The sequence below is a fragment of the Cylas formicarius genome, unplaced genomic scaffold (assembly GCF_029955315.1).
Source record: "Cylas formicarius isolate icCylForm1 unplaced genomic scaffold, icCylForm1.1 PGA_scaffold_7__23_contigs__length_41026272, whole genome shotgun sequence".
Classification (NCBI taxonomy): Eukaryota; Metazoa; Arthropoda; class Insecta; order Coleoptera; family Brentidae; genus Cylas; species Cylas formicarius.
In genome coordinates this window covers 35,513,089-35,526,894 of record NW_026844352.1, presented here as the reverse complement: position 1 = coordinate 35,526,894, position 13,806 = coordinate 35,513,089, and the positions used below count along the sequence as shown (strand labels likewise).

The window sequence follows — 13,806 nt, the reverse complement described above, 5'->3', positions numbered from 1 at the left end:
ACGTGTGCATAATTTATAAATTAGCCAGTAACCGAATGCGCTTGAAGAACCGGGTCTGTATTTCCATTAACGTTAGCTATGGTAAGAAGTATTTTTAATTTAACAAATACGCGGAAATTACATTTGTATTAACAAGTAAAATTAATTTGGACGAAATAAAATTGTCCATTTTATTATTGAATTTTGAACAGTAAAAATAATAATTAATCAAACATAACGCCTAATTTTTTCATAGTGCCTAAATTGTCATTGCCTTCAGCTACCTTTTTGCAGTTAAAGTTAATGTTGTAACTTAATTATATGCATTCTTGTATTTTGACTGCAGAATAAATATTATTATTATACACAATCCAGCGGCGTTTTATACTGTACTATTAAAAATTGCATATAAAAGTGTAAAAATATTTACGTATTTATTTACGTATTTATTTTTATAAATTTGTGGATTCGAAATCCCATGTTTATCAAAGATGATCAACAATCTACCTGATATGTATGACTGTTACTGAAGACGATCTGAATTTGCGGACACTTTTTTTTATAGTTCTTTTTGAGAAAATAGGATTGTTAATAAACCAGAAGTTTATTGAATTTCTATGAACTGTTATTTGCGAGAGGTGAATGAACCCATAAGAAAGAAAATGTTCCACTTAGGTACATACGAGATACAAAAAAAATATTCCTCAAAGTATGAGAATCACAAATGACACAATTTCATCAAATCGGATACCATTATATCATATTTGGAACTTTTTTTCTTGTTCCTGCGAAGTGGAGTACATCAAGGGTTAGAATTTAATATTCACTTGTTCAATGATGTAGCAAATTATTATTAAGCATCCTTTTCTTGTTACTACGTTACTTAAGGATCGAACTTATCAAATGCTGAAATTTTTGACAAACTCGCTTCACATTTGGGGGTTTAATCAAATCTCATAACATAAACGGCCGGGGATCAGGTTAAGCCTCCCAAATATTAAATTGTCAGTTGTAGTATGTTGTGGTATGCCTCCCTAAATTTTTTAGCTACTTGATGAGACGCTAGAACCGTTGAGGAACGCTCTTCTCTTAGATGTTAAGGCAAAGAGAGGCTTCCGTTTGTGTAATCACGACGCGGCAATATTATGGGATCCGTAGGTATATATACCAACACATCGAAGCTTGGCTTAGTTTCTGTGTATATTAGGGAGTCTTGCGAACTTCTATAAACACATTATACCTGGTAACGCGGCTTATTGCGAACACACATTCCCACGCAAAAGCAAACTACGCTTGTTTGCTTGGGTTTGATATCGAATTTTATTTCAAACAGTACGATAATACGTTCTCATCTACATCAAGTCACTGTGATAATATATTACCTGTGCAAAGTCAAACACATCTTTCCACTGAGGAATTACTACAAAGACAGCGTGAAAGGAACTTGACACCGATGCCTCAAAGGTAAATGCGGTAATTTGTTTTGCTAGTTAAAAATCGAGTATTCAGAAAGGACCGTTAGCACACTCAATTCGTTTTGAAACATGCTCTATGTCAGCTACTCAAACTATTATTCGATCAAAATTGAGAATAATTTGAAATAGCAGTTCTAAAACACCTTTAATTGGTATTGTTCAGTGAATGTTTTTATATCATAATAAGTATTTTTCGTCTTATATTCTAAATTATCTATATTTATTTCTGTAAATTCTTATTGAAGAAAATTAAAATACAAATACACTGGCAAATACGCTGTTAAAAAGTACCATTCAGCAGTTTTATGGCCTCACGGCTGACAGATTGCCGCAATAAGTTTCGACGTGCGTTACACAATCTGTCCTGGCCCATGCTCCGTTCTCTGCATTGACTATTCTCGTCTTTGGACGTTACTCAATTGTTTCACGTCACGCGAATTAAAGAGCCTCCACGTGACACGGAAACATAGGCCGTTCGACTGGGCGGATTGAAAAAATTCTTCGCCATTTGCAATTTTAATGTAACGCGCAACGCCGAAGGTTCTTGCCAACACGAACGGCAAGTGGTCGTGCTAAAGTCTCGTGTAACAAAACACGCCTCAACGCGCGAAAATCTGCACAAAGTTTACAACGTGATTCTTAGTGGACATTCCAATAAACAAGTTGTTCAATTTGAAGTTTTTACCTCGACGACGAAAAAATAAGAATATTGAAATAAATAAAATAAGTCAACATGTCAAGCAGTACATATACAGAAAGGTTAGATAAGAATAAAAAGCACGGTATTTCAAAAACTATTCGCCGCAGAGGCGGTAAAAAAGTTTATTACTAAAGTGGCCTAAACAAGACCGGGGCAGATGTTGCTGGGAGCTTTAATAGCTATTTTTCTCTGACGTCAATTTCATAAATGTGTTTCTTGAAGCCAAGCTTGACTCGAGTAATTCCAAAATGGTGGTGAGAATTCAATGCTTTTTTTTTAAGTAAATGATACCTAAACAAGTTAGTGAAAGCTGCATGCCGATATCTTATTCCTAGCCTAAAGGACCAAAGAAAGAAAATTTAGATACATACCATTCAATTTTATGAAAATATGCCATTACTCCAGTTCTAATCGTTTTTTATTTGTTTTTTTTAGATTCAGCGAGAATATTTTGAAATGATTCAATCGCAATATATATATATATATATATATATATATATATATATATATATATATATATATATATATATATATATATATATATATATATATATATATATATATATATATATATATATATATATATATATATATATATATATATATAATCATCCGACTGGAATCCTGCAGACGTATCACTTGGCATCTTCAGTGCTCGCGCTCCGAAAACACTTCGAACACCGAATGCTTTTTTTCAGTTGACTTTTTATTTTGATTTTTTTGGTATTCGAGATTTTAAGTCGTCTGCAGTTAGCTTCTCTATTTCGATGAAGCCGCTAGTCGTTCACATAGTTATTTATTTTCGGACATTAAGTGACCAGACCAGAGGCTGACCAGCCAAAAATACGGTCCACCTCATAACATTTGATCCTTCGAGCTGGTTTTGCTCACTTGGATCCGGATTAGCATATAGTAAGAAAAAGAGTAAGTCTTTTCTTATTTGATCTTTTTTTGGTTAGTTTACCGCAAACTAGGGATCATTAGCAATTGTTAATTATTGATCGAAACTGCTATTATTTTTTTTTTTGCAATAAGTAATAGCAGATGTTTAATGCAACAATAGTTCGCCGTGAATGTTTTTTATTCTCGCTCGCGTGTAAATACGCTTTGATAAATCTCTGATTATTTGCTAAACAAATCCATTTTTTATCATTGTTTTTCATTTTTGCGCTGACAACAAAATGTCAAAATGTCTGAAGGCACTTTACGCCAAGCGTGGTTAGAGAGAATTTATGCTTTGTAGACAGCAGCACAAGCCGCTGTATTGAACTCGAAAAATTAGGTTAAATTTAAAATGCGATACGAATCGATATAAGGAGACGATGAGATATAAGGGAAGAGTTTAATAGGGTATTGGTATTGGTATTGGTATTGGCTATTGGCATTAAAGGGGGGCGCCCTCGCGGGCGTCCAAGCACTTAGGCCACCAGATGGGCCCGTTGTGCCCCCAGGCCGCTCTAGAGGGCGTCCAGAATGCCGCCCCTCCTGTAGAAGGTCAGCAACTCCTTTAGCCCAATACCGTGCACTGAGTTCGGATCGATCAGGGCCGTTCCGAAGACTCCCAATCTTGCCCATGTCAAGGCAGGGCACTCGGTGAGCAGATGATACGGGGTCTCCTCCCCTTCCATGCACCACCTACACTCCGGGTCGTCTCCAATGCCTAGCAAGCAGAGATGCCTCCTAAGCCTGCAATGTCCTGTGTAGGCCCCTGTTAGTGCTCTACACTCCCTCCTGGTCAGTCTAAGCAGCTCCCTGGTCCGAGGAAGAGCGGGCCCATCCATCATAAGCCTCGCCTGCCTCATTCCCGGAGCAACTCTCCAGCCCCCCGCGGCCCGGTCTCTCGCCCAGGCTTCGAGAGCTCCCCGCCTCACACACGGGGCGATCCCCAAGCGGGGCTCTGGCCCTATATGCCTATGCGAGGAGCCCTCCCTGGCTAAGGCGTCCGCTGCCTCATTGCCCCGGACACCGGTGTGACCCGGAACCCAGACCAACGTGACCTTTCTCTCCTCAGCCACCCTCCTCAGTACCCCTTTGCACTCTTTTATCAACAAGGAGCGCGTACGCACTGACTTCAGCGCCATGAGTGCAGCCCTACTATCCGAGCAGAAGAAGACTCTCCTGCTTCCGTAGTTGAGCCGAAGCACCTCTCTGGCCGCCATCAATAAAGCGAAAATTTCCGCCTGAAACACAGTGCAGTACTGGCCCAGAGGGACCGACAAGCTTGATCCCATTGTCTCGCAGTACGCTCCAGCTCCGGCCAGATCTCCCATTCTGGACCCGTCCGTGTACCAGACAAGTCCATCCCAGGAGCCGACTCTGCCCTCTCTCCAATCTTCCCTTGATGGAAAGAGAAAGGTCAATTTATCAAAGAAGGTCATCTCGGGGATCATGACGTCACTCGGCATGCCCATGACCCCGCGATCCCCGCGACAGCCCTCTAAAATGTCGTACGGACCCCGATTGAGGGTTCCCTCCCTCCAGAGCCCGCAGCTCGCCAGCCTCACAGCTGTCCTGGCCGCCTCCATCTGCACCCGATCCGCCAGAGAGGGCAGCCCCACCAGAGCCTCCAGGGCCCTCGTGGGCGCCGTTCTCATGGCGCCCGTTATGCAGAGGCAAGCCAATCTCTGCAGTCTGTCAAGAACTAGCCTTGCTCCCGCTCTTTTGGTCCCCGGCCACCATGCCACTGCCCCATGCGTGAGCATAGGCACCACCATGGTACCGTAGATCCACTGCATGATCTTCGGCCCCAGGCCCCAAGTGCCCCCTACCGCTCTCTTATTTATTTTATTTTGGGACATTGGGCAATTTTCATAAACTCACATCGCGATATTTCGGTGAGTTCGCCACACCTACATATAAGGAGTGTTCCAACACCAAGCGAGACGAAGAAAACCCTGGGTAAGTCGACTGCAGCCACCCGAGTATTGTGGAGTTTGATTACTTTCAACTTCTCTTAATCGTTTTCAGGCTAACCAGCCAAAAATACAACAGCTATTATATTCCAATTTTATGTTACTCAAAGAGACAACGAAAGTGCAGATTTTAACCGTTATTTATTGGTTTATGACAGCTGTTTCGGCTTTTATTATATGCTAAGATATATTATATTATATATATTATATATATATATATATATATATATATATATATATATATATATATATATATATATATATATATATATATATATATATATATATATATATATATATAGGTATTTGATAAAGGCACCAATAAATAACTGTGAAAATCTGGACATTTGTTCTAATTTAATTGTGTTAAATGCATTTTAACCAAGTTTTAGCAACCTCAGTTCAATTACTCAAAAAGCTATTAACATAATCTTATGCGAACTTTAAACTCATCATTCTTCTTGTCTTAAATGCGGTTATCCCAACAGCTATAGATGGGTACTATAAATTTTGAACGAATCATTCCAGCGCCCGGCCGTCTGTAGATTGTCTGATGAAACATTACCATTTTAAATAATACAGTCACTGTTTCCAAAGTGGTTGATTTTAACTACTTCCTGAAATCTAATCACGCATTACTTTAATCATAGTTTGCGCAATATTGAAAAGTATCCGCAATTGTCCGCGCCGCATTTGTTTTTACGTCGCCGTTGCGCATTTTGCCTTAATTAAAATATTCACAGAACGTTAAAAGCTTTATAGTCAAGTTCAACCTCTGTTTAATATATAATTAAATGTTATGACTTGTTATACAATCGAAAATTGTTTAAATTATATATCGCCGTCGTTGGCAATGATTTTCCGTAGTTTATTTTTGGCCGCCGGATTTTAATTCCCTTCTAAATGCGACACAAACGGGCTATAGAATTAACAAAATGGTGTCGAAATTGTAGTGGGATTAATAAATTGATATTGACAGTCAAACCGAACGCTATATGTATGGGGGTTTCCATGGAAATTTAAATGGAACGCAAATACAATTTTCGAACTAACCCATGTTCGTCGGAATTTATTGATGTCCGTTCGACCGCTTTTGCGTGTACCAAAATGGCTACCCGCGAGTTAAACACTCGCAAATCGCTCAATGGTGTTGTCCAAACCATTAAAATGTCATTTTTCCAAATATTATCTGACACCTATGTATTCGTCAAAGAATTTAGCACACTATTCAACAAGTTTAATAAACGCCACCTCAGTAACAAATTTGTCAAATTGAACATTTTTTACCACCTTTAGTGACCATCAGAATTGTCATTGTCGGAAGTGAAGTGTTCTCATGGTTGCAACGGTGTAAAAGTGAAATTTGTAAAAAACAATAATAATAATATAATAATAATAAATATATAATAATAATAAACGATAAAAGTTGGTAGTTGGTCTCGTGGATTCTGTGATCACCCTATATGATGGTAAGCATCATACCAACGAACAACTATAATTACTATTAGTCCTTCCCTATCAATAATTCCATCTAGGAGTTTTGAAAAGATTGATAAAATTTTGAATGAAATTCTCGATGGTCAAGCTGTACCAAGGGTGCAGCATTACTTGTAACGAATTAACCTTGTATAAGGTAAATGAACCGCAGCCATGCTGGTGTGGGAAGTGGGAGTCTTCACGGTGCGTTGGATCGCATTTTAATCGAATAAAAATATTTTCCATGTTACTGACACTCGTGTCGGATCCGCTTTGAATCAATGATGTATAAAGAGCCGGCCTTGAATGCATCATTAGATAAGCAAACGCCAGGGAGTCTCGGCTCAAATTAAACGACCTTGACAGTGAAACGGTAAGGCAGCATTCCACGATCAACCAATGCGACCGGTTCTACGGTTTTTGGGATGACGCCATTTACTTTTCTGGCGCCTCAACCTTGTGCATAACGACACAGTGTCGATTTGCGCACTCTGTGGTAGGTCTATCATTAATAAGAGGCAATCGGAAGCTACAAAATTATGGTTTTGCATCAGTCGGCATCAAACTTGGACACCATAAGTTTGATAAAGCAATGTACCTACCAAAGGACCTTACACGCCAGGATTATTGTTTATAATTTTAGGAGTAAATAGTCTCACTACACCAACCATAAAAGCTATTTAATGATTCCACCGAAGTTTATATATTAATATATCAGTTGCTTATCTCGGAGTCCTTGTGGAATATTGTTGCTGCTGTTGAGAATCAAAATCCGTACACGGTTGATTTTATTTCTAGTCTAGTAGTAGGAGTTTTAATGAACGAAAACATCCGATCGCTTGATCGACTAGAATGTACCGGAAACTCGAAGGGGTGGTGGATTTGTCCTTTATGGACAGGGCGCTGCATTCAGATCTTTCGCTCCATTATGCCAGCACGTCTTCACTCTCTCACCTCAAGGAAGTACCCTGCCTCTTTCCCGGGGAATTTGGATAGTTCCCCTTATTAGGAAATAAATTGGAATTAGAACTCCTACCAGCGTTCGTAGTCGCGCGCGACAGACTCTGAGTCCAATTTTTTTCTCGACCGTTAATTTAAAGTGTAAGGGAGTAGTTTTGTCTCTTATGTTTTGAGCATATTCTGGATACACATTGCATTAATTCAATACTAGAACATTGTAGGTTGTTGAACTTAAAAACCACAATAAAGATTTTTTTCCGCCTTGTTCACTTTACTTACACTATCAAATATGATTCAGTATAACACGTGTTGACGAATTCGAATGTTATGGCCGTGGATTTTCTCATTCATATGTTAACTAAGACTGTATATAAATCTCAGGAAATAATAAGAACTACCTTAAGATAAATCCATGGAATTATCGAAATTTACTGAATAAAATTATAATGAAATCAAAAAATTCTTTTTATATAGAAATGAAAATAATAAAGATATTAGAAAAATGTATGAACTAATTAATGAAGCCACAAATGAAAGTAAAAGCCGACTTTATAAAAACATATCCTTAAACAAAGATGATATCTTAATAACTGATAAAATAGGTATGGCCAATATCTTCAATAAATATTTTATGAGGGAGAGGAGAAAAATGGCTACTAAAATAAAGTTGCCAATCTTTCCTATAATAATAAAACAAAAAAGTGTACGGTTAATATTTTTTGCTTCAGTCCCGGTAATTGCGATAATCCAATATCTAAATTATTTACAAAACAATTGTGCTCCAGGAAACGATGCAATCACTTCAAAAATTAAAAAAAATATATTATATGATAGGCCTCAATGTACAAAAATTGGAAACGTTTTCAGTGACCAAAGCTTTGCCCAGAACCAGGAACCGTGCTAGGCTCCTATTATTTAATGTATATATAAATGAATTAGGAAAATTAGTGGTGGGAGGGAGGGTTGTTCCCTAAATCAGATCTTTATTGCATATATTTTATATGTTACGAGAATTTCTTTATAAAAAAACTGTTACACTTATTTAGCATTAGGTCAACCGCTTCTATGCTACGGGATTCTAATATGGGTACAGCGTTCATCTTCAGTCTCTAAAATTAATACAAAATGTTCATTTTTCATAGAAACTTCCACAGTTTCAGTTAACCTCTGAAGAAGCCAACAGGATGATTGGCAAAACGTCAGCAATTTCGACTCAGCAAAAACCGACGCAAGAGGAATCCAGAAGTTTTGTAAAAAGTAGTACAAAATATTGTAGTTAAAATTATGTTTAAAAGGGCCTCTACTGCGATACTTTCTGCACTGTTAGTACATTGTTTACCTTGAGTACATGTATATACATACATTCATAAACATTCTTCCAAGCAGGCACCATAGTTATAAAACTACAATTTATACTGTGCTTCCTTTGTGGAAAATTAGACAATAACGATATTTTCGCGGAGATGCCAAAAATTCTAGAAAAATCTACCAGGTTCGGCGGTATGCTTGAATTTAATTGTTTAGTTAATTTAACTGTTCTGATTTGAAATAGGTTTGTAGGTTTGTAATTTTATAAATTAATTAATTTTGGATTTTGTCACATGTAAGGTTTTTAAACCCAGCTGTCTAGGTCAAACAGTCATTGCAATTGTAATAATAATAATAATAATAATAATAAGCACAATAAATATCTGTTCTGAAAAAAACAAAAAAAAAGTTACTTATATTGGAACTACGCTACAGAACGCCGTTAAGTGTCAATTAAGAGGAAGCTTTAGTTTGGGTTGTTTAACAGGACAACGGCAACATATTTGGAAAGAGTGGGGATCGTTTGGTGTCTGAACTTAACATATAAGTGAGTGGCTGAGTTTTACAGTTTACAAATTATGTCAATGGGTAATATTTACAAAGGGCATACATCTCCTTAAAGTTGCTTTATTCGCATCGCCACTCTTTATCTGAAATTCAAAAAATAAAAGTAGCAGATTCTTAAGTGTTAAGTTATTTTCACTGGTATGACATTTTGTATGGTCCATGCTTAGACAAAATCGACACAAATAGAATTGAGAGAGAACAAAAAACTGTCTACAGTTTATGGTATAAAGAAATATGATCCAATTTTGTACATGAATATGCAGAACAGGCGTATACTACACTGCTTGATATTTTTCCATAACACTATTTTTAATAACAGTTTAAACCTCAGATTTAAGGATCTTGTCTCCACCAGCTCACAGGACGTCAAAGAAACTTTTCCTACAATATTTATAAACAGCAAGCACAGTGGAGGCGCTTTTAGAGATTTCCTAACCTATTTTTGATTTTTTTCTTTTATTTATATTGTATACCATAGAATAATAGTTAGAAATAGTTAGAAATAGTGATTATGTATAATTTAATAGGGGTGTTGAACTTTGAATAATTTTTAATTTAATTTTTAAATGTATTATTATTACTATTACTGTTATTATTATTATTATTATTATCATCATTATTATTATTAAATAGACATTGTTTTTATTTCAGTAGAACAATAAAATCATTCCATTTCATTTCTTTGTTCATTGTTACTCGCATATCGGTTATTGCGTGGTATAAAAAAATAAACACAATATAAATAGTTCTAGAGACTATTATATGCTGCTAATAGATAAAAATTGAATAAAAAGAGTTTTATTGCCCATTTCGCCATTAAATGATTCCACTCCCACGAGCGCGATTCATCGCCGGCAAACGCATAAACGTTTTTCGCGAAGGTAACGTTAATAAATTGTTAATAAACGACACGCAACTATTTCGCCCAGGATATCCAAGGATTGTTTATTTATAAAACATGCGTCACACGCCTTTGTTTTAATTGGGACGCGGCGTGGGGCATACGGAACACAAACCGAGGCTTGTTGAGCCCTTAAATTGACTTGTTACGCGAAATATAACAACGGCGTTTATTTGATAAACGGATGTACGATTTATGAGACGAAAATGTCAAGGACCACGGCGCGGTGCAGTTGTCCTCAGAGGAAAACGTGCTCACGACTTTGCTCACAAACAATTGTTTCGCGGGAAATTGTTTCGACATAACAAAGGCTGTTAAATGGAAGAACTGTTCGATTGCGTGTGTGACCGACCTCTAGATTATCAATAGAATGAAACTGAATTGATTGAAACAAATAAATCAGATGTGTTACCAATCTGGTCGAATGGTCGACCTATTCATCGTGCAAACGTCCAATATGAATCGGGTATTCCAGTAACGACAAAGTACCATGCCGGCTGAGAGAAAACGCCGAAAATGACCACCACAGGAAGCAATTTCCATCTTTATTCTTACAACTCAATTTCTGCAGAATTTTCTGAATGAAATCAAAATCTGCAGTTTCAAATTTGTGTTCGAATTGAAGTCGATCAATCTGCTACTATATATACCGAAAAATGACCATAAAACCTTAATTAAGGTTGTTGTGAGAATTTAAGTTCAATGAAGGAGAGGTATTTAAATTATTAAAATGTCTTTTTCCGTGTTTTTGACGACAATTTTGATATTTTAGATACAGCCACAAGAAGTAGAAAATTAAATTTATTGGAAGCCATGGAGATTAACAAAATGAGACATTCAAATGTACGGCTTAACGATGAATTAGATTTAAATACCTCTACTTTATTGAACTTAAATTCTAACAACAACATTAATTAAGGTTTTATGGCCATTTTTCAGTATATATAGTAGCAGGTAGTTTGTAAATATTACATTTGATAAAGACACGGTTTTGTCGAAACAATTGTCGTGTCATAATATATAATTTCGTGAAAATCTGAACTTTTAGTTCTTATTTATTTTGATAAATGGATTTTCATCAAGTAAAAGCCACCTCAGTTCAATCCTCATACTTGCCGACCTCTGCAACAGAAGCAACCAAGAAAAGAAAACAACCAAGTAAACATTTTGAATATGAAACGCCAATGCATAAAAGCACCCTGACGTCTACGAAGGAGCTTCAAATACCGCCTTAAAGTAAATCTCATTAAGAGTATGCACTCCGTAATTACACCATACTTGCATTCGCCAATTAGCTCGTGAAGCAAGCCGATCTTCCTAGTTAAATGGGTTTAGTTTGCTATAATGATATTGGCCGTCGCGAAGGGCAAAACTTGAACAATACGGAGGCAATACGGAACAACGCGACAGACATTGGCCGTGACAGGATAAAAGTTTTCCCTTCATTGTCTAAAAAACATTTTACCTAAGAAAAGACAAGCGGGTAATGCACTACCGACACTAAATTGGTAACATGGAATGAAACAAAATCAAATATTACAAAAAGCATTTAAAAATAAATGTCTTTCTTGTAATGCCAAGCCCGCATCAAAGCGACGAGATTGTGGCAACCGCAATTGACCCGTTCACGATTAAAGTTCATAAAGAGAAGCAGCGGGTCGTTTTTTTATCATGTACCGGCCGATATGACCATGGAATAAACTGAACAAATAAATTGGTTTTAAAATTGCGAAGAAGAAGCTTAATATCATGAGACGATCCGTTCATGAATGGACGTAAATTAATTAGAGATGGCTTGTATACTTTCGTAGAAGCGCAGTCAAATTTGACACTAAAGCAAATATGCCTGACAGTTCATTATATAGTCTTAATGATAGACAGACATACAATTAGGAACTCAAGTTTCCGATCAGTTGTATATCCATTTCCAGTGTACCTTGTAATAAAAAAATGCCTTATAAATACGGCTCAAATATTTTTGAAACGAAATGAGCATAATAATTAAATAAGTTTTAGTGATACGTTGCTATTTTGATAATGGGTCATTTCACAACCTAATCCACTAAAGGTTAGTGCCAAAGCTTCTGTGACTCATTCTGCGTCGGTTGTTCACAAATCGAACTTTCTGACAGTTTCGGTCAAGCTCTGAAGAAGCCAACAACATACAAAACAGTGATATAAAGGTTGGTACTTTGCGTTGCTCTTTGGCTAAAATTTTTTCTTGTATCACTATTAATCATTATGCGACTCAGAATGAGCCTTAAAAATGTTCACAAAAATTAAAACAACTTAAATAAAAGGTATGTATATCAAATGATATCTAATCCGAAAGGCAAATATTACATGCAAGTTTTAGTGAAATTGGCGACTTTTTTATATTCAAAAATTATTTAAAAAAAAGGCAAAGTTTAGAAAAATCTTTAATTTCTCGAATTTTAATTTCCTTTATAACAATTCCACCAAAAATTATCAAATTAGATGGGGTAATGTGATAAAAATAAGATTTTGATTAGTATCTCATTTGCTATCGAATACTAGCTAGAATGGAAGATTAATATTAGCAATAAAAAAATTCGATTGTTGTCCACGATGTTCACGACAGTTTTCCGGCCCCGTATATAGGGTGATTCACTTATTATTATAGCTATAAAAAAACAAAAAAGAACTGTTTTTAATTTAACCAACAACAATATTTTAAAAACATACTAATTTTTTCATCATTTCATAGATCGTGGTCCAATTACAGAAAATAAAATAAAGTCGCTCCATTACTAAGTATTTGCATTTTCTTATTATCGACGCACCCGCCATTTCCTTTTTGCGACATCGATACAGCTTTACCGCAGTTGCCAAAGGTAATTATTAAGTAGATCGCTTACAAGGATCAGGACAAAGGTTGCTTTTTCAGGCGTGAAATTTAATACTGCCTACTGAAAATCCTTGAAGACGCTCCTCATCTTTAAAAATTTATTCTTTGCAATCTGACGGCTCGTTATTTCGTTTGAGTCATGAGTGGCGTGGGCGATGAAGCTACAAAAAGCGAATATTAATAACAATATTTTTTTATGTACGTTGCCCATTAATCATCTCACCTACGGTTGAAATCGTCGCGAGGAGCAAACTGCCGATATATGCCATTTGAGAGTGGGAAAAATAATACCAAATTTAAGTTCTTTAGTCACAGGTTTGGAAGCGAATATAGGAATAGCTTATGTAGATTATTTAACGATGCCTTGGAATATCTCCTATTTCCGAGAAAATTATATAACTCTGAGAGTAAAGCTGGCCTGAGTGTAGAAACTCAGTTTGAGAAAACAAAAGATCGGTGGAATCCATATACGGACGGCTAGAAGAAAATATCATAGTCGAATGTACACTACGCCAAAAAATAATAGACCATTTCTGTTATTTGGAAAGCCGAGTGAGGCCTAAGGAGAAAAATTAAAACAATAACATACAAATTTTTGCTTTAAATGAAATAAATTAAAATTTCTTGTGGCACGTAGGTCGGATACTCCTCTTAACTAA

At 36.4% G+C, this 13,806-nt stretch overlaps 2 protein-coding genes across 4 annotated transcripts in view; both read right to left on the bottom strand.

The window, feature by feature from the left end:
* Positions 1 to 4,921, bottom strand: part of LOC132705136 (uncharacterized) — a 74,034-nt gene extending 69,113 nt beyond the window's left edge. Inside the window, exons 1-2 of the mRNA XM_060675570.1 lie at positions 4,221 to 4,921; positions 3,943 to 4,190 (exon numbers count right to left, since the gene is read on the bottom strand). Coding sequence (XP_060531553.1) covers positions 3,943 to 4,190; positions 4,221 to 4,889 — 917 coding nt within the window. The 5' untranslated portion in view covers positions 4,890 to 4,921. The remainder of the gene's footprint in view (positions 1 to 3,942; positions 4,191 to 4,220) is intronic.
* LOC132705212 (uncharacterized) overlaps positions 1 to 13,806 on the bottom strand; it is a 196,191-nt gene that overhangs the window by 138,694 nt on the left and 43,691 nt on the right. The window lies entirely within an intron of this gene.